Here is a 22462-nt window from a genome sequence, read left to right as displayed (position 1 = left end):
TAGATTAAATCTGTAATTCCTACTGACTCATCTCACAGACATTTTTATGTGAGTCTGACGAGGCTACAGCCTATGGATCACCATGAGCTGGGCGGTGGGAGGGAAGAAGCTGGCTGGCTCCCAACCAGAAATCAGAGCTGGTGCAATGTTGGCTTCATGCTGTGGAATGGAACTGGGATCTACAGGACCTGCAATGAGCTACCATTACAATGAGCTAAAACCAGTGCTTGAGAAATACTAGGTAATGACCAGTATGCTTTCTTGCCCAATCAGTCTATGAGGCAGCAAACCAAAGGAAAACAACAAGATAACTACCATAAAACATTCAAAAACCATTTGGTAGCTGGGTCTCAAGGTAGCCATTCCATAGGTATACACTGCTACAGAAATAACCACAGACCACCTTGTTTTCAATGAGCTCTAAACTGGATATGAAATAATACTCAGCATTCCAGTACACTGACAGCATTTTTGTTATAAAAATGGTCTAAAAATATCACTGGTTAATAAAAATAGAAAAAAAATTAACTTGCCTTATTCCATAAGCAGAAAGAGCCTTTAATTTTAGAATTTGCTGTATCGATACACAAACATGTAATGCACAAAAGGATTACTTTCCTCTTTCATTTTTAAAATAGCACTAAGATAATAAAATACACCAGAAACAGGTCAGTAAAAAACAGCCATAATTGTTCTAAAACTTTATCAAGGCCTGCAAGAGACTTCTACAAAAAGAGGTAAAAACGTGAGTTTAACTGCTCTTTTGTTATTTTTAAATGCTACTTTTTTGTTTGTGGAAGGGACATTTCAAAGCACTAGATGATAGTTCCAGTGACAGCTGTTTTTCTTGCTCTGTATCTACCCCAAAGGAATATCAGTGAGAAGCACTGAGGTCCCATCTTTCCCAAGAGATGATGGTCTTACAATTTCACCACATTGGTCTTTCTCAAAATTTCTCCTAGTGAATAGTCAAACACTAAAAATATTAGGGATAAATTAAAAACCAAACAGAATCTCCGCCCCACACCCCAAGACACTATGTAATGGTAGACAGAAAGCATTTACCTTCTTCCCTCCAGTCACAAACTGCTTGCAGCTGGATCTCACGAAATGCGGGTGCACGGCAATGATCTACAAGGGAACAAGGACCCATCACTGGTTTCGGAGTCACAGTTAAAGCACAGAATGAAAATCCTTTATACATGACAGGCAGCATGATCTAAAAATTATCCTGCTAGCTAGGTAAGAAGTCATCTATTCAGGTGATAGTCTGCAACTGAGGACATCTGAGTTTTGCTCTTCTGTGAAAAGATTTCTCCTATGAAGCCAGGTCAAAGCTAAAAGATGAGAGTGAATTAGTTCTAGTTTCTGGCTGAGTGAGGATTCTCTGAGTGGGCATCCACTCTTTAGGGTCAATTGAGGCAACAAGATGTCACAAATGTTTGTAACAGAATATGATTCACAGAAGAAACCCAGAGAAAGAACCCAACGATCTCCTTGTCCGGGACGCCATCCAATGATTTGAGGGCACCAAGTGGAACAGGTGGGGCAATGGTTTTATCTTACCCAACTGCAGTTATCAACCTTATGTTTTTAGGGCCAATCTCTGTCCGGAGCTCCACAGTCATGTTTCTGAAACCTCCATACCGTTTTCACCAGATATACTAGTTATCTGAACTCAAGACCAAATTGGCAACGTCCTGACTCAAAACATCCCTTCCGGCAACTGATGGCATTGCCACACACCACTGCCAGGGCAAGAACCAGTTCCTCCCTCCTTCCTCACCCCATCCAACCCATCACGATGGCCTACAGCCAAGTCAACCTCCGAACGGCTTTCTACATCCCCGTCTTCGACTCCCCCTTGACTACTCCTGACACTCCCGTTCCTGAGGTCCTGCGGTGCCCTGCCTCGAGGACAGCATTAGCCTCCTGAATTGCCTTCGGCCCGAAATCCCTCTCCTGCTTAAATCACCCTCCACACTGACAGAGTTGCCTTTCGAAAACACACATCAGATCCTATCTCTCCTTTACCTGTTGAATAAACAAGTGAGAACAATGAATGACCTCTCCCTTCAACTCTAATCGTCACTTTAATGACCATAAGTGTTATCTAAGACCACTCCTCCTGCTGCACGGCTATCAGCCCTCCAATCTATACTGTATATAGTCGCCATACTCATTTTCCTTAAGCTTAGCTCAGTAAATGTCACTTCTCTGCTCTTAAACATTCAATAATTTCTCCTTCTCTACCACACGGAGTCCAAATTTCTTAGCCTGAAAATAAAGCCAGCCCCAATCTGCCTGTATGGCTCTCCTGTCAAGTCAGTGTTTTATACGCCATCTAAACTAGACTGTTTTTGCCACTTCCTGAACACAACTTGAACTTTCTAGCTTCTCCGTTTATATTATATTGTTCTTCCGCACGGAAAGCCAGTTTCTCTGTCCGCCCTGTCCATTTATGAAAGCCACCCAAATATCACTCCCCCTGTGAAGCCATCACCAACACGGAGAGCTAGAAGGAACTTCTCTCGGCTTCGGACTCCTTAATATTGTTCGTACCTCTTTGAGTCTTGCATCGCAGACTGTGTGTATGGATCATCTCACTCACTACAAGAAAAGATTCCTGGGGACAGACTGATATCATAGTCATATAACACACATCCTGTGCTCTTTTATACCATCAAATGGTATCTAGTACTTCCTAAGTGTTGAAGAGACACTTACTGACAAAATTAATGCAACATTGGTAGTGCTCAAAGTACTGTAATCCTTATTGCCTTCATTGAGAAAACCCTTAGAAAAATTAAAACTTACTGAATACTTACTTTAATGGGGCAGTCAAAAGTCTCATGAAATTCTTCTCCAGAATACAGTCCAAATACCTGCACCTGAAAAGTAAAATGGATCCTATCAGTTCACCCTGACAGCAACAAAGAAGGCTGCTGACTCAGTGAGAATACATACTATTGATTTAAAAAAGCAGAATATTTAATAATCTAAGGCCCCTGTGATCTCTATTAACTATCCAATGAAAACAATTCTATCAGGATGAGAGTACTCCACTCCAATTAAGCTTTTATAAGCATCTCATGGATAGAGTTCCCTTTACTCACCACAAATTTGTTTTATTAAATGGATGCCAGCTTTTAAAAATGAAATAGATACAAATAGGTTATTAATATTCTTTTATGAACTTCCCATAGGCTGGCCCTAAAGGAATTATTTTTTCCTTCCCTTGAAGGAAAAAGATGCTTCTTTTTTGAGTCATATATATATAAATCAACCATGCAGATCAATGTGGCAAGAGATTAAGTGAACTGCACTTCATTTATAATCTTATGTTGAATCTACTGAGAGCGTATAAATGTGAGATTTAAGTTTCTACTTCCCACTGCCTCCCTTAAAGTTGTTCCAGACTACTTTATCCATACTTAAAAACTGAATAATATACATTATTGCCGAGGGTACGAATCACAAATTTACAGCTTGATAAATTTTTGTGACCTAAACATATCCCTGCGGACCCCATCCAGATCAAGAACTAGAACCCAAGAAGCGCCTCTGTGTTTCTTCATATTCAGTAACACCGTGACAAATTAACCATTCCTCTGAAGTCTATCACCATAGATGAACTGTGCTGGTGTTTGAATTTTATATAAGTAGGATCGTGAACTATTTCACTGGCTTCTTCCTTACAAGATTTATCCAAACTGTTATGTATAGCAGTAACTGGTTCTTTGCCATTGCTGCAGAGTATTTCAATGTACGAATATACCACAATTCATGTACCCGCCTTTTGTTGATCATTTGGGTTGTTTCCAAATTGGGGCTATTATAAATAATGCTGCCATGAACGCTCTTTACAAATCTTTTGGTGCACTTCGATACACATTTGTGAAGAGTACAGAAGTAGGAGTGGAACTGCTGTCATAAGCTATGCATCTGTTCACATTTAATAAACAGCCAAACCATTTCACAAAGTGGTTTTGATCAATTTACACTCTTCCCAGCGGAGCTGAAGACTCCAGCAGCTCTCAGACACTTGCAGCTAACTACTGGGGGCACTCAGAACTATCTCCCAAAACTTGTGATGTGTGCATTCTTTTTCTAGTCTCTAGAAGAGGGGTATTATTTCTTCTTTAATTTTGTAAGAATTCACTAATGAAGCCATCTAGGGTGGGGTCTATGTGAGAAAGTTTTTAATTATAAATTCAAATTTTTCAGTAGTTATAAAACTATTCAGACTTTTGATTTCTTCTTGTTTTCATCTTAGTAAGTTGTGAGTGGTTCATTTTTGCAAGTTTGAAGAAGAAAATTTACTCCTGATACAATTTTTGGAGACAAATTCAATCATGAAGAGGTGAAATCATGAGGACACCCATTTTGTGACTACTGTTTTCCCATCCTGTGCCAAGTATGTTTTCTGGGTTCCAACAACAGCACATGGTACAATGTAACAAAGAGGGTATGTGATTTACCCAGAGGCGGTCTGTTAGAAGGCATTCCTGATGTGATAAATGCATGTATGCCCCACTACCACCTTGCTTCTCATTGTTTGGAGGGAATCATCATTACTGCACAGTTAAGATCCCTGGATACTAATGGCCAGACCCCACTCTAGACAACCTAAACAGTTCCGGTGGGATGGAATGGTATTTTAATTCATTTACAATTTATTTAAATTATTGATTTAAAACTTATTTAATTATAAATTTTAAAATATTTAATTAAATGTAGCTAGCACTGAAAATCCTGCCCTGCCTCAGGCAGTCCTTAGAGCAACACTGCTAGGTATGAGAGCAAACACCATTATGCCTGCTTATCAGACGATACTGCCAAAAAATAAAGGACTTGGCCAAGGTCGTAAGAAGCAAGAAGAGTGTTCCAAACCTATTCTCTTACACACTACCATTATATGAGCCAGCTTAAAATATGGAAATAAGATATCTTCCTACGGAAAGTGTAGGAAAAGTGGAACCAGGAAAAAAACATTCAAAAGCCCCAAATATTTACCAAACTAAAGGGAAGGTGAATGTCAGACTCTGAATTAGGCAACTCTGTGACCAAAGCTGAAACTAAATGAAGCAGACCATTCATTCCAATGGATAAGCATCCTTCTGGCTACAGGAGGGTAAAGGTGGTTTTAAGAACAAAAGTTAGGTGATTTATTTTTATGGTGGGAAAAGTATATGAAATGTAAATAAATGATGTATGAACCCACTGAAAAAGACTGAGCATCAGTAAACAGAAGATAAATGTAAGGACTGTGATTCTAATGGTTAAGTTAAATTATGAATTACCAGGGATAAATGCCCCTTTAAAAATTATGAACCCATATTTAAAAAAATTATGAACCCATATTGGAGATGTAATAGTAGAATAAGGGGGAATCAACAGAAAAGCGAACAGACTACAACTCTGGGGTCAGTCCCTATTGCTACATTTAACTGAATAACCTCTTCCTCAAATATTCCTATTGTCTCCTTCAACATGGAAAACACTGTAATTTCCACAGGACAAATCCCATAAACTTTATCAGTACAAGCAGGGTGATTTGTAAAATCACCCTTCGATGTTTTGGTTCATTTCACTGATGTGACAGGCCAAACGAGCTAGTCACAAGTTATACTACCACAGCTAATAAAATCCAAAACAGTTTTTATCTATTTCTTCTCCCTCCCTCTTTATTTATTTTGCCACTTTTGTCAGTGAATATCATACTCGTCTGTGAAAGGAATCTGCTGAATGTTGCCTAGAGAGTTCTGGCTTTAAGGAAGATCTCATCCCAGATAAGAACCTGTAATTAAAGGCTAAAATAGAGAGGATACTTTTGAAAATGGTATCCTTTAACAACTTCCCCCAACTAGTCACAAAAACACCTAATGAAGAAAAAGAGAAAATTCAGAGCAGTTGGCCTTACGGCCAATCTACTGCACTCCTGGCCATTTCTCATTAACTCCAGACCCGTAGGGCCACTTGAGGGCCATGGAAGGCATGTGATATGTGTTTTACTGCTTGAAATAAAGAAAACCTACCCTCATGGAACAGCAAGGAAGGTGTATATTCTTCTCCACTTGAGCATGGAGTTCTATGTATTTGCCAACCAGAAAACCGGGCGACGTAGCCCATCTGATGGAGAGGAACCATGAGTGAGGTGGCCAGAGGGTCGGACAACCTGCCAGGCCGTACTTCCCTCGAAACGGCCTCTCTCTCAAACCCCAGCTTCCAAACAGCAACGGGTCGAGTAGGACCAGGGATGAACATGGAAGCTGCCATTCCATCTAGGGTGGGAGCTGAAGAGACCCTCACAGAGGAGACTGGTTTTCATATTCTCCACCCATGAGGAGCATCAAGACCCGGGAGAGGTGGCTGCAGAGGCTCCCATGTCACTGGGGGAGCTGCTTTAACTGATGATCTCTGGTCAGAGGAAATCAAGCTCATTTATGGGGCCCCTGTGTGGAGCAAAGAAGGTGATTCCACAACACGCAAAATGCTAACAAGCAAGGCCAAGAGCAATCAAACATAGAACATGTTTGCTAACCTGGATTCAGAAAAGAGCTCTTCTCCTTGTTCTGGGATGGATAAACAAGCAACAAAAAACACACACAAAGTCTATAAAAAGGATATTGCAGAACACACTTCTGGTGACTCAAGAGGGAAAAAAGGAAAGGAAGAAAAGGAAGAAAACTGGAAAACTGTTCAGTGACTTCACTAAGAACAAAAGACCTCTGTGAGTCTGGAGCAGAAAGACAGCCTGATGATCGCTAGCAATTACTGCATTGTTTCTTCTGTTCTCATACTCTTCCAAACAATTTACAAATATTAACTCATTTATTTCTAATAATCAACGAGGCAGGTACTATCATTATCCCCAGTTTATAGAGGAGGAAATGGACTGAGGCACAGAGAGAGAGGAATAACACACCTGACATCACACAGCTAAAATGTGGCAGCACGAATCCATTCCTGACCTTCAGACTATACTGCCTGGCCCTCTCACACACAGGAGGGACACCTGGGTGCTTCAGTCGGGTAAGCGTCTGCCTTCAGCTCAGGTCACAAGCCCCACCATCGGGCTCCCTGCTCGGTGGGAAGCCTGCTTCTCCCTCTCCCTCTGCCTGCCACTCCCCCTGCTTGTGCTCTCTTTCTGTGTCAAATAAATACATAAAATATTTAAAACAAAAAAAAAAAGAAAGAAATACAAGAAGTTGTAAATTTTTTTTTTAATTAAATATATATCTGGCTGATATGAAAATAGAGCTGGGAGCAATAGAAAGACTTCAGGAAAATTAAAAATCCAAGATAGAATAAAACTATTGCATGAGGCAAAACTGACATTGGAATAAAAGCAAATCAGCAAAGGGAACGAACAAGAAACTCCCTGACTAGAGAAAGGAGGAGGAGAAAAACCATGAGAAAGAAAAGCACATACGTGTGTGCGCCTGTGTGCATGTCACCCACGCGGTACGACCAGTTTTCCTTACGATATACATATTTTCAAAAGGAGAAGAGTGAATGGTGCTTATCCATTCACCCTCTTCCCTTGAAAAGTTTAAGTACAATAATGTAGGAGGGGGGAAAGGCCAGTCTGCAATGGGCTAAGAAGTGAATGGTTAGCAGTAAAAACAGTTAACATAAACCCAGAGGGCTCACCGTCCCCCCAGCACCTGGCAACGCTCCAGGCAGGGCCCCCAGCGTGCCCACCGCCCAGCAGAGGAAGCTAACGGGAGGCCAAGCCGTGAGGCCGGCCTAACACAGGGGAGCCGAAATCCCGCCCAGGCAGGCGGAATGTGGAGCCAGCGCTTAGCCTCTGCACCGTAACTGCCTCCAGCCTAAGTATTATTGGGTTTCTTTGAAGAAATGAAAATAAATGGAACTGAAGCAATAATCAAAATCAGAACTGAAGTAAACTTTCCTGAAATGAAAACAATACTTCAGTATATGGATCAAAAGGACTTACTGTGTTCCAGACAAAATTAATGAAAATAGACCCGAACAAGACATAACTTAGCAAACTGAACTACAAGGGCCGTATACTGTTGTTTTATTGTTGTTATTATTATTAGTCTAAGCTCCAAGACAGAACAACAACAACAAATATTAAAAAGGTTTTGTGAAAGAACAAAAGTATGCTAGCCTCAGACATGTCCACAAAAATAAAGGTCAGACAAAAGGGAGCAACATCTCCGAAATTTTAAGAGAGAATATCCCCACCCTGCCCTCTACACTAAATTGATTCTAGTTTATGTATGAAGGTGACATATTTTATCTAGGGGTCTTAATACACTAAAGAAAGAAAAATCACAACAGTCATTTAAAGATGCATTAGATCTAGATATCTGGAGTTTATCTCTGTAATAATCTTTATGTTTTTATCATTACTGACCACTTTGCCAGATCATTCTATACTAGCTACTTAATTTTCCCAGTACTGCTAGCTTACATAAATTATGTGCACCAAAATATTTATTTTCACTTCTTTCAATGCTAATAGAACATATGTGAAAACTATTTTTAAAAATGTATCACGAGTCTACACCAAAATATGGCAGTTAAAAATTTGCCTAAATGAGAAAACAGGTATTTGCCAAGAAGTGTACCAGGTGATATCTGAGGGTCATTATCCACTAGACAGAGTTAAAATATCCCAGTTTGCCACTTCAAATAATAATTATTCAACATTTAAAGCTTCGAAAATTCCTCGATGAAGTATTTTGGTAAAAATTCTTTTCCAATTTGAAAAATGAATATTCTCTTTCAGCAATTTAGTTTAACTAAATTGGTTGTCAGTCCAGAAGGAATTCCTTATCTTTAAGAACACAAAATAAAGACGACCTTCCTTTACAAGTTCATAAATACAAAAAGGTTTCAACTGTTTGGATAATTCTCAATTTCCATACGTACCAACTCCTCCCTCACCTCCCTGACAGTCTAGCCCACCTCGGAATTTTAGAAAGTACTGTAAAATTTGACAGTGTTCTTTGGAAAGCACAGTGTTCCAATTACCATTTCAAAAGACCTTTTGGGCAACATCAAGCTTAGATATATAAAATGCATTCTTGTGTGTCAAGAGGACTTATTTTTCTTTTGCTAATAGATTAAATGGGTATAAATCTTTTACATGGAGTACACTGTTTTTCATTTACTCATCTTAATGACCCACTGAATTTAGATCATGTAAAAATACAAAATTAGATTAGGAAATGTGCTCTATTCAGTCAGGAATATGTAAGATCATGTAATGATTCTTAATGCACTTTCTTCTCAAACTGTTATTTTAGAAAAGTAGCTTACATACACTGTGCATTAGAATTTTATCATTGCAAACCAACATTAGAAAAGACTTCCATCGACTGAGAAACAAAAAAGACATCCTTATAAGTGGAAAATCAATCACCACAACCACTAAATGTCACAGCTCAACATCAGCAAGAAGCACTGGTAATTGTTAGTTATACACTGCACAAATGATGTATGTCCTCGGTTGAGGAAGTGGGTGCCAGGTTTTTAGAAAACTGTACATATATTGATTTTACGTTTATTTAACGTGGCCATTGTAAGATACTTTATTCTTCTGATAAACTATGATTGCTTATCAAAAGATTCTATAATTCAAGAGAAACATTCATAACTTGTGTGAAAATGAAAACCACCGGCCCACAGAAATCATGCCCACAAAATCCAATTTTGTGGATTTATGGTGGAAAGGCACTAAACTACTGTCTTGCAGGAACTGCAGACTAGTCACTGAAGTGTAAGTGGCACAGCAGTAATGATTAAGGTGACAGGTCCCCCTGCCACAGCTGTTAATCAGCTTAATACTAGTTACATTATTGACATTCTTGTAATCACTTTTCCTAAGGTACATTTGTGCGACATATATTTTACTTTAATTATGAGCAATCGGAAGCAAGTCCAATACCCAAAAAGAATAATCAAGGTTCTCCTAAAGCAGGTATACAGCAAGCAGAGTGCGTTTCCAAGCCCCTGGAGTTGGAGACCATCCCAGATCTCAGAACCAGACAGTGTTTTCCACGTGCCCATGTCATCGCCATACCTTGCCATCCTCTGAACACACGCCCATGTGCTCTCCACTCTCATCCAGGCTAATCTGATTTATCTTCACAGGACTCTATTCAAACAAACAAACAAACATGTAAAACTTCAGGAAAATATATACATCAACAACCAAATGCCTTGGCTCTTTATTTAAGTGAAACAAACTATTAGTTTAGATGTGTAAGTCTAAGACATACTCGGTTTTTGCAAATGAAAATGGTAAAGTACAGCTTTGCTCTCACACATATAAACCCGGAAACCTAAGATTTCTCAAAATTATGTATTGCACGTGCTTCAGTCCCAGCTAAAATGTTATTTTTGTTACAGGTTATATGCCTTTTTATTTATTCTGTTCTATTTACTCCCCATTCCAAAATTCCCTCCCAACCAAATCCATTAAAAGAACATAACAAACGCCAAAATAAAAAATCATGAGGTAAAGAAAAATCTTCACTGTTTTAGTTTGGTACGTTCTTCTCTCATAAATCACTAAATCAACTTTGTATTTATACTTTATGCTTAGTACTTTCTGGGAGGAAATCCATAGGGTCTAGTTGATATTCACTAATTTGTTATGCCTCTTCTTTTGAGTAATCTCAAATTTTAAAAATCTGTCAAGACCGAAATCAGGCATTCTACTTCGAATGTATTTTCCCAGGTGTAAATACACAACGGGACTTTTATTATTTTTCACAGCTTTCTAGTTTTCTATGTAGCCAACTGTTTCCTTACTAAAACATTCATATAAGTGGATTTTCCAATAGAAGTAAAAACTGGTACATGTTGACAACATTAAAAAATGGCAAGCTTTTTTTTTCCCTTCTTAAATAATGGCAGTTTCCTGCTATTTTACACAAAACACGATAGAACAAACTAAGCATGGAAAGAAAAGCCTTCATCAGTTATGACATGAGTCTGAGAATTCGTTTTTTAAAGTATCTAACCTTAAGATAATTTGGCTTGTTGATAAGAATAAATGGAAAAATAGAAAATGGAATGTTCCTTTCTCAGTGGAAAGTATCTCAGAGCTAGTAAGCAAAGGTTAGGGCAGACCAAGACTCCCAGACCTCAGAAGGCCACCCACTGACTGATGCTATTGAGAGAAATTCCTCAGTCGCAGGACGAGACAGCTGGCCCCAGAGTCCTTCCTCGTGTTGATCACCGCACAAGCAACATTCCTGAAGTGCAGTCTATGAAAAGCAACCTATCTCCTTAAAAGTTCCTAGAATGTTGAGGTGCCTGAATGGCTCAACTGGTTTAAGTGTCTGCCTTCAGCTCAGATCATGATCCCAGGGTCCTGGGACCCAGCCCCGTGTCTGGCTCCCTATTTAGCAGGGAGACTGCTCCTCCCTCTCCCTCTGCCCTCACTCGTGCTGTCTCTCTCAAATAAATAAGCAAAATTAAAAAAAAAAAAAAGTTTCTATGGGGCGCCTGGGTGGCTCAGTCGTTAAGCGTCTGCCTTCGGCTCAGGTCATGATCCCAGGGTCCTGGGATCGAGCCCCGCATCGGGCTCCCTGCTCCGCGGGAAGCCTGCTTCTCCCTCTCTCACTCCCCCTGCTGGTGTTCCCTCTCTCGCTGTGTCTCTCTCTGTCAAATAAATAAATAAAATCTTTATAAAAAATAAATAAATAAATAAAATAAAATAAAATAAAATAAATAAAAAAATAAAAAGTTTCTAGAATGTTAAACAAGGAAAGGACCTTGTAGATAGATATTTGATCCCTTTTACAGGGGAATAAACCCAAGTCCATGGATGAGAATCACAACAGAGAAAGAGCCAGGGATCCGACCTAGAGAGCAGGGGACAGGCGTCCTGCACAGGGAGTGTGATGGACGGCAAGGAATATGCAAAACAAAATACAAGCCGAACTGGGAGAGCAGTGAGGCCAGCGCATCTGGACTCCTGACTGAGAGGCCCGACTGCTCAGCTTCTATAGTCTTCTTTGGATAAATGCTTTCCTCCCTGAGAAGCCTCCGGGACCAGTTTCCTGACGCTCATCATTTTGTTCATCAACCAACATTTTAATACCCATTTACTCTTGGCAAATATAAACCCTGCATACCCTTAACTGTAATTTAACTGGCATTTGGTTATAATCTATCTCAAATTACGTTTTAATAGGGGCACGTAGCCTATCAATGCTGATAGGCTGTCCTGTCCAACACGGTAGTATCTGCGTGTGACTGTCTGTACAGAACCAAAACTAAACAAAATCAAAGTATGCCGAGTGCTCAACCGCCACACGTGACCAGCAGCTATCGTGTTAGCACAGGAGTCAGAACATTCTCCTCAGTGCAGAAAGTTCTACTGGATGCTGCCGTTCCAGGCCTACAAAACTGAGATCCGCCGCTGAATGCAGTCCTTCTTTATAAGGCCCTTCTTTACAACAATGTACAATTAAGAAGTGTATTTCCTTCCCATATACATGTCACAATTTATGTGATTTTATTCTTGGACTCTGGGACTGTGTGTCAGTCCTCTCCAGGTCATACTCCATCATTTTCAAAGACCCAGCAGATACAGTAGCAGACACATGGTCGTCACCACCTCACGATAAGGAAAAGGAGGCCTCAGGAGTTTCTGAGAGCTGTCTGGAACCACAGTCCTTCTCAGTGGCTAGGTAAACTTTCATGACAATGTGTTCTTTCCCGAGGAGAATCTGTACCACCACATTAGCAATGTTACAGGGAAAAGCAGATCTACAAAGTTTGAGATTCCCTTCCCTCACATCTCTGTGAGCAACAGAATTTTTTTTTTTACTTTTTTTTTCTGCCAAAGAGCAATATTATTGATTTATTTCCCTGACTACTAATAAACATAAGCATTTTGCTTAAGTCTGCTGGCCAATTAATTTGTTCAAGCAGTTGAGCTTATTCACAGACAGCTCGTACTCATTTTTCTACCGACATGTTTGTTTTCTTGTTAATTTCCTTTTTATTTTTAGGGTATGAGGTCTTGGTACAATACCTCACCCAGACATTGTATGTGGTCTCCTTTTTTTTTTTTTTAAATTGGAAGATGGCTATTGCTTTATTTCTAATGTATGTATAAGTTTTTAATACTTTTGGGACTCATTTTTTTCCCAAATGGATATCCAGCTGGGGTAGCCCCATTTATCAAATAATCCATCCTTCTTCTGAAGAGAACTGTTTGTCATATAGTAAATATTCACATGCCCTCAGATAACCTTCTGGGTTTTCAACTGTGGTTTCTTTGTCTGTTGCTATATCGATTCATCATTGACTTAATTATAATACACATAGTATGTTCTGTTACCTGGTAAAAGGCAAGACTGAGCCACAGATCTCCACTTTCCTTGGCTTTTTTCGGGATTTTTAGGCTTCCATGTGAAGTTAAAGATGAAACGACCCTCATGTTGCTAAACACAGTGGTCAATGTTCAAACCTAACTTACTTTAACTAATAGGAGGATGTAACGCTGCTGATAACGTTCTCCTTCTCTTTGCTTCCAGGATACCATACTTGTCTGGTTTTCTTTTAAATTTCCAGCTTCCCTCTCTGTGTCTTTGGCTGAATTCTCCCAATCTCCTGATTTCTATATTTCAGGTTCAGTCCTTTGTGGCTCTTCTCTTCCTTTGGTTTTCTTCCAAGCCATGAACTGACTCCTAAATTTTATCTCTAGACCGGGCCCCTCCCTCTTTCAGACCAATATACAGAACTGCCTATTTTACAGATGTACTTAGATGCCTACCAGGCATCTCAACTAAAGCGTATCCCAACCCAAGATCGTAATGCTCCCTTATGAAAGGGCCCTTCTTAATGTTTCCCTCATCCCAGTTAAGGACAACTACATTCTTCTGGCTGCTCAGGGCAAAAAACCTTGGGGCCATTCTTGACCTGTTTTTCGTTCACACTCTACTGTGTTTCTGTCAGCAATTCTTATCATCGCGTAAACCAGATTTATCCAGACTTGGGCCACTTTCACCAGCCCTAGAGCTGCCATCCAAGCCACCATCATTCTTGTCTGGATCATCCTAATAGTCTCCTACCTAGTGGACCTGCTTCTGCTGTCACTCTTCCAGAAGTCTGTTCTCAAAAAACCAGCAGAGAGCTATTGTTAACAGGTTGATCAGATAATGTCATCCCTTTAAAATCCTCCAATGGCCTCCCATCTCAGGATAAAACCCGAAGTTTTTACTATGAGCTGAGAGTCCTCAACAATCTGGTTCCAGCCCTCCCGCCAAGGTCTCCCCTCATCTATGCTCTGCCTTATTCTCTCTCCTCCAGCCACAATGACCTTCCTGCTCTCTTCCGGCCTTAGAGCGTTTGCACCTGTTTGCCTGGAATGCGTCTCCGCCAAATCCTCACTGGTAGTCACCTTCTCAGGGATGCTTTCTGGCCACCAATCTAAAATTTCAACATTCACCCAAACATCACAACTCCTTCACCGCTTTATTTTTCCCCTGTAGCATTTACCACTACCTACCTTACTATGTGTTTTACTTATTTATCTTATTCACTGTCAAACTCACTCACTACAATAAATTCATGAGAGAGTTCAAAGAATAAAAAATTCCAATCACACACAAATTCTTACAGAGAACAGAACAGAAAGGATATGTTTCCCAAATCATTTTAGCAAGCCAACATAACCTTATAATAACAAAGCTCAACAAGGATATTATGAGAAAGAAAAAGTACAAGTGAATCTCAGTCATGAACATAAATGGAAAGATCCTAAAGAAAACATTAATAAAGAGGCGCCTAGGTGGCTCAGTCATTAAGCGTCTGCCTTCGGCTCAGGTCATGATCCCAGGGTCCTGGGATCGAGCCCCGCATCGGGCTCCCTGCTCAGCAGGAAGCCTGCTTCTCCTGCTCCCACTCCCCCTGCTTGTGTTCCCTCTCTCGCTGTGTCTCTCTCTGTCAAATAAATAAATAAAATCTTTAAAAAAAAAGAAAATATTAATAAAGCCAGCATATACTAAGGCTAGTATAACATAGGGAAATGAACTAATATATTATAATTCTCTACATTAAGAAAATAAATGAGGAATATCAAAAGATCATCTCAACAGACGCAGAAAGTGATGAAACTCAACACCCATTCCTGGTAAAAACTGTTGGCATGGTGGGATGAAAAGTCCTCATTCTCATTTAATGGTGAAATGTTGAAAGCTTTCCCTTTGATATCTCTACAATATTGACTCTTCTAATCCATAAACGTGGAGCCTTTCCCCATTTATTAGACCTTCTTTAATGTCTCCAAATAAAATGTGATACTCTTCCCCTTGGAGGTCTTGCACTTTATTTTATTCTGGGAGTGGCAATGCCTGCAAGCACCCTTTTCTCCTTCCTGGTTTGTATAATAGGATTCCATTTACACAACATACAAAAATAGGGAAAATTCTATGACAGTGCACAGGGGGTACATAGAGAGGGCAGAAAATGAAAAAGAAAAGCTAAGCATTTTCAATTATAAAGATCAGTGCAGTGGGGTCCCTCTAAGGGAACTTCGAGCGGAGGGGGATTTCACACTGTCTATTCTCAACAGAATGCTAGTTACATGATGGTTTGCATTATAACTATTGTTTCACTGCATATTTTATGTGCTTTGTCAAGTTGTATTTCACAATAAAAATAAACATTAAAAACTTAAAGTAAAATTAAGAAGAACTTGCTCATGAAAATGTCTGGGGTCAATACCTTCAGTGGCTTATTTCTTAGATCATGTTTTTTTCCCCCATGACTGTCAAGCAACTCAAATGTTCTTGTTCTGTTCTGGTCATCTTGGTTTTCCCAGAAAATACTGCATTTCATATTCTTGAGATGAAAATTTTTTTATTTTACTTTTTCTTCTTTTAATATTTTAATAATACTAATGATATTACTCGTTCTCCTCCTCCTACTACTACTGCTGAGTTAACATTTCCTATAGGCTTATTGGGCATCAGGCTGTAAGAGTGTCACACGTGTACCATTTATTCCTCATGGCAATTCTAGAAAGAAGGTACTATTATTTTTCCTATTTTACATTTGCAAATATGAAAATGTCATTTTTAATGTTTTCTATCTTATTAATTTCTTATTATATATTAATTTTCCCTTTTTGTCTTAGAACAATTTTGTTGACCTTACTGTAACTTCCTCACATTAATATAGTGTGCCTTAGTTCTTGCTGCTCATCTATTAACCATAAAATAATCAAATGTCTGGCATTTACCTTTAAGTATACAAACTGGCCATAAATTAGAGGCCAAAAAATAATGTGTAATTGCAATAATTATTTCCTCTTTGAGAAAAGTAACATTTTATTTTGTTTTATTTCTAAGGATGGTGACAGTATTACTTGGTTATTTATCTAGTTATTAATAAAATTCTAGTGTAATACAATTGTGGTCAGAAATGTGGTTTGTATAACATATTTTTTTAAATTGATTGCTCTTTGAAACCTAAGATATTCATTTCCAACGAACACATATTCTCTGGTTCAAAATATGCATATTTCTAATGTTATTTATTATCAACTAGTTTCTATATATCCTTATTTACTTTCTTCTTCTTGATCTATCAAAGACTGATAGAAACATGTTTCAAAACTTCCCATTACAACTGTAGTTTTGCCCATTTCTCCCTGAATTTCAAGTAAGTTTTGGTCTAGATATTAGATGTCCTATAATCTGGCACATCAAAGGTATGAAAAAGTTTCCTTTTATCCCTAAATGTAATCAATATAATATGTGGTCTGCTGGCTAATACTCTTTTGCCTTAAACTCTACTTTTTCTCACATTTTTATTGCCAACATGCTTAATATTTATTTCAAATATCAAAGCTGAGGCTATTTTTCTTTTAGTAACAAAGTATTTTGCACTTTTTAGAATTATGTTTCCCCATTCCATTATTACTCTTTTGCTATATTACTCAAATTCTTTTGTCTATTCAGGGAGAATTTAAATGCTGTTCATTCTGTTTGTATTCTATTAGTGATTATTTTTAAATTTTTAGAAATTATACTTGAATTATCTCTCACTCCAAATCAATGCAATGGTATACACTGACTCATTTAGAAGATAAGGTATTTAGCACATGTTTATTTACTACCTCCTTCCTTTCCCTATTTTAATGTGAAAGTACAAATATTTTATATTTCATAAGTCACACCAAATAAAATTGGAGAGAAAATCTAGTTAATACATCAGTAAAAATTACAACCTTAAACTATAAGTTCTAAGCATGAATCAATCTAGAGGATTGATTCTTCCTCTAGAAACTGTTTAGCTACTGGGATGTCCATAATTTTAAAACTGATTCATGAGAGGTCAGTTAAAGATTAGGGATATTTACCTCTTGTCATGTACACTGCAAAGAACTTTACAGCTTATTGTACACTTTAAATTCTTCTTTAGTTTTTGAAAATATTTGGACTTTTTACTCATGTAAATCAAACCAAGTAAAACAGTCAACTCCCAAAAGAAATGGTACAAATTATAGGTAAACAAGGAAAAGAGTCAACCTTAGTAATAACAACATATAAATACAACAAGATATTTTGCCTATGGAATTGGCAAAGATTGTTTAAATATCTAGTTTTGGCTTACAGACACTCCTCATACCCTACTGGTGGGAATTCAAATTTGGAGAAACTTTCCTAAGGATCATTTGACAATGTGTATCAAAAATCTTCAAAATATGTATTGTCTGGGGCGCCTAGATGGTGCAGTAGGTTAAGCGTTGGACTCTAGGTTTTGGCTCAGGTAGTGATCTCAGGGTTGTGAGATTGGCCCTGCCCTGGGATCCACATTCAGTGTGGATTCTGCTTAAGATTCTCTCTCCCTCTCCCTCTGCCCCCTCCTAACCCAACCCCCCCCCCAGTGCTCTCACTCTCTTTCTCTGAAATTAAAAAAAAAATCTTTTAAAAAATATATGTATTGCCTATTTTACACAAGAAGAAGTAAGAGGGGTGCCTAGGGTGGCTCAGTCAGTTAAGCGTCTGCCTTTGGTTCAGGTCATGATCTCGGGGTCCTGGGATTGGGTCCTGCACTGAGCTCCCTGATCAGCAGGGAGTCTGCTTCTCCCTCTGCCTCTCCCCCTCAATCCCCCCCAACTTGTGCTCTCGCTCTCTCTCTCTAATACATAAATAAAATCTTTAAAATAACAAAAAACAAAAAACAAAAAAAATTATTTTGCAAAGACACTTTCCACAGCAGGTTTCTTTTGTAAGACACTAAGAAATGGAAATTATCTAAATTTCTAAAAGCAAGGAATATAAATGATGAAAATTAAAAGAACAAAAAAACTAAGTTTAAAAAACGTATTATACAGGGGCGCCTGGGTGGCTCAGTCGGTTAAGCGTCTGCCTTCGGCTCAGGACATGATCCCAGGGTCCTGGGATCGAGTCCCGCATCGGGCTCCCTGCTCCACGGGAAGCCTGCTTCTCCCTCTCCCACTCCCCCTGCTTGTGTTCCCTCTCTCACTGTGTCTCTCTCTGTCAAATAAATAAATCTTTAAAAAAAAAATGTATTATACAATAAAGAATCTGACTTTGGGGTGCCTAATTGATTGGATGTCCAACTCTTGATTTCGGCTCAGGTCATGGTCTCAGGGTCATAGGATCGAGCCCCAAGTCAGGCTCCACGCTCTTCGGGAAGTCTGCTTGAGATTCTTTCCCTCTCCTTCTGCCCCTCCCCCTGCTCACATGTGTGTGTGCTCTTCCTCCTTCTCTCTCTCAAATAAAGAAATCTTAAAAAAGTAAAATAAAGAATCTGACTTTATCCAAGAGAAGTCAAGTCTTTACTCTTGGTTTCTGGGAGATAATCTATCCTGATAGGAATGTCCGTTAAAGGTGAAAGACCTCACAGTCTTTCAGTGAGCCATGCCAGAAAGACTAACCCTGTGATTGCAGGCGGGGGCTTTGGGTCACAGGGTATCAATCCCCAACCCGGAAGCTGAATTCAACCATGTGGACAACCATCAACCAATCATGCCTACATAATAGATCCCCACTAAAATTCCTGAACAGCAATGGGAGCTTCCCTGGTTGTCACGCATCTATGCCAGGGGGTAACATGTCCTGAGGACGATGGAATCTTGCATCCCAGGGTCTGTCCTATGCATCTCTTCCTTTAGCTGATTTTTTGACTGTATCCTTTCCTTGTAATAAACTGTAATTGTGAGTATAACAACTTTCAGTGAGTTCTGTGAGGCCTCTAACTAATTATCAATGAGAGTGCATCTGGGAACTTCCCAGATCTTGTAGTTGGTCTTGGAAGTCTACAGCAAACTCACTCATCTGGAAGACTGTGCCCTCAACTCTCACAATTGGGCTAGCTCTGAGTAAACACCATCCAGTGTTTATAAATACAACTGTATTTACAGCTATTTGTACATAACATATGTGACTGGAAGTAGATACTCTAAAATATTACCACTGGTTTTATCTGGGTGCTGAGATACTATCATTGTTTAGACTGTCCTTTTCTATGTTTTGCTAATTTTCTATAGCATATATTTATTTTGTTCGTAATCCAAAGATAAATATTTTTAAATGACTATGTAGTCAGTTCTTTAATTTAAAACCAAAAAGATAGCAAAATTTATCTTAATTGTTAAAGCCATCACTCTGGGGACCTGCAGCACCCATTTTTACCTAAAGTGACAACTGAGTATCATCAGTACGCACATCGGTTTCTATGACTAGTTCCGTAATATTTGATAAAGAACAAATAAATAACAGGATTTCAGCATTACAGCTGTCAATGGCACAAGAAGCAGGTCTGGCATCTGTAATCATTCCTCACAGAAAAAGGAACAAATGCCTTACGCATTTCTGCCATTTCTGCATACTTGAAATAAATGGAAAAAGGAGAAAGGGTACAGGAGGGAAACTGGAGTGCAGGAGTCCGTCTTTCTTCAATATGGAGTTTTCTAATTGCCTGTTTTACACAGAGACTTTAGGGGGTGTGTCTGCAAAGCTGGGATACTGGAGTAGATGTAAACAAGAAAAGGGACCCGAGAAAAAAAAGACCCGAGAAAAATGGCCTCAGCTGCATTTTCCATTAGCTACAATTTTATTCCTAATGGAGACAGGTTTGGAATTCTGGACAATATAAGTGAGTTTGTTCAAAAATCAATCATGTCAAGCTGACACTATAGAACATACAAAAATGTTTCCTTAATGGAACAAAAAAAGAGGCCTGAGTAAGCAGGAGGGGGTGAGGACCGGCCCATACCTTCTATGCCCAAGTCCACCACAGGTGGTCTCAAGTTCTTAAATTTAAAGAAAAGGCAAAATTACCAACACGTACACCTCATGTGATAATCAATTACCTAATGTAAAATGCCTGAAATAAATACACTTAGTATGGATTATGTCAGCTCTTCAATTAGGAATAAATTCACGGTCATTTCGAAAGCTGCTTTTAATGGTGTTCTTTGTGGCAACTTCTTTTCCCCCGACACTCCTCATCATCCCACCTTAAGCTATCAGTCCCCCAACAGTGAACCTAAGAAATCAATTTGCTAATGTATAATTTGTAAGGCTCCTCTGACTAACAAATGGATAATTGATTCCTTCACAAATGCTGCATCCCCATGGACACAGAGCGGACTGAATAAGAAACAGAAGATGGATTTCATTTTCGTTCTCTGAGATCCACTAGTTAGCAATCCCAACATCCACATGGTTGCCCGGGCAGCTTCATGCTCTTTAGTCACACTTAGCAAGCAAGCTGCACTTACATTACACGTGTGAAAAGCAAACGCCTGTTCTTTCATACTTGGGAAAAGCTCTTTTTACTGCTTATTTTACTCTCCCCTGATGATACACCCCGAGGTGAGCAAGACCTCCAGCTGGATGTAAGAAGTCTCTGAAAAATACACCTACTTGAGGGTTTTCTACACATCTACAAAACAAACATTTATTTTCTCGCTGACTTAGTCTATGGCCAGAACAACCTAACCTTTAGCTATAAACTCTCAAATTTTCTCTGTTGCTCTAAGATTTCATCTCAGGTTTTCAATACTCAGTATCAGGCTTGAATAGCTGAAGAAGAGCTGACAGGCCACATCTAGCAATCAGTTCCCCACGATACTCACTACAATGCTTTCCATTGTTAAAATGAGTATGCAAGAAAACTGTATTCTTGTGAGGTTTTAAAGATGATCCTACCTCTCTAAGATTTAATAACTACATTAATTTGAGGTTCTTGATGTGATAATCCAGCTTTTAACAGAAGCTGCTGTTTCTGCAGATGGAAGAAAAATGCTCCGTCAGTAGCAATTCATTCCAACCTGAGAAATAACCAGAAAACTTAAAAGGCTACAAAGTCCTTATTTTCCACTCTGAATAAAAGGAAGGAGTAGTGGTGAAAGGAGGCACAACCACATATAAGTTATGTTTCCAATTTTGTATGATAATGTGGCTGAAATATTCTTTATTCTACAAACAACTACTGACCAATTTTAAATTTATACTTTCAAAAATACATTCTCTTTCGAATAGAAAAAAAAAATCCTAAAATTTATATGAAACCACAAGACTCCAAATAGCCAAAGTAATCGTAAGCAAGAAAAAGCAGAGGCATCACACTTCCTGATTTCAAGCTATATTACAACACTATATTGATCAGGACAGTATAGGACTGACATCAACATGGACACCGAGAGCAATGGAACAGAATCAAGGGCCCAGAAATAAACCTGTGCATATATGGTCACCTAGTGTTTCAAGAATACTCAATGGTGAAAGGAAAGTTCCCTTAATAAATGGTGGGAAAACTGGATATTCCTATGTAAGTAATGAAACTGGACCCCTATCTTATACCACTTAGAAAAATTAACTCAAATGGATTAAGAACTTCAAGGTAAGGTATGAAACCATAAAACTCCTAGAAGAAAACATAGGGAGAAAGCTCCCTGTCAGTCCTGGCAATGATGTTTTGGACATGACACCAAAAACACCAAGTAACAAAACCAAAACTCGCAAGTGGAACTACATCAAATTAAAAGGCTTCTGTACAGTAGAGAAACGATCAACAAAATGAAAAGGCAGCCTACAGAACAGAGGCACTATGTGCAAACCATGTATCTGGTCCAGGGTTAATATGCAAAATATACAAGAAATTCATACAACTCAACAGCAAGAAAACAACCTGATTTAAAAATGGGTAGAGGACTTGAACTGACATTTCTCCAAAGAAGACATACAAATGGCCGACAAGTACCGGAAAGGTGCTCCACGTCACTATTGACCATGGAAATGCAAATCAAAACCACGATGAGCTATCATGTCATACCTGTTAGGAAAGCTTTTTTAAGAGCTAACAAATGCTGGCGAGGACGTGCAGAAAAGGGAACCCTGGTGCACTGTTGGTGGGAATGTAAGTTGGTACAGCTACTATGGACAACAGTGTGGGGATTCCTCAAAAAATCACCACTAGAACT

General features: G+C 39.0%; 1 protein-coding gene across 1 annotated transcript in view; it reads right to left on the bottom strand.

Moving 5' to 3' along the window:
* VPS41 (VPS41 subunit of HOPS complex) overlaps positions 1 to 22462 on the bottom strand; it is a 142552-nt gene that overhangs the window by 91890 nt on the left and 28200 nt on the right. The window contains exons 3-5 of the mRNA XM_078059868.1: positions 10061 to 10135; positions 2829 to 2891; positions 1066 to 1131 (exon numbers count right to left, since the gene is read on the bottom strand). Of these exons, the coding sequence (XP_077915994.1) occupies positions 1066 to 1131; positions 2829 to 2891; positions 10061 to 10135 (204 nt within the window). The remainder of the gene's footprint in view (positions 1 to 1065; positions 1132 to 2828; positions 2892 to 10060; positions 10136 to 22462) is intronic.

This window comes from Halichoerus grypus, chromosome 12 (assembly GCF_964656455.1).
Source record: "Halichoerus grypus chromosome 12, mHalGry1.hap1.1, whole genome shotgun sequence".
Classification (NCBI taxonomy): domain Eukaryota; kingdom Metazoa; phylum Chordata; class Mammalia; order Carnivora; family Phocidae; genus Halichoerus; species Halichoerus grypus.
Note: the sequence above shows the minus strand (reverse complement) of the source record. Positions and strands in the feature narration are given on the sequence as shown.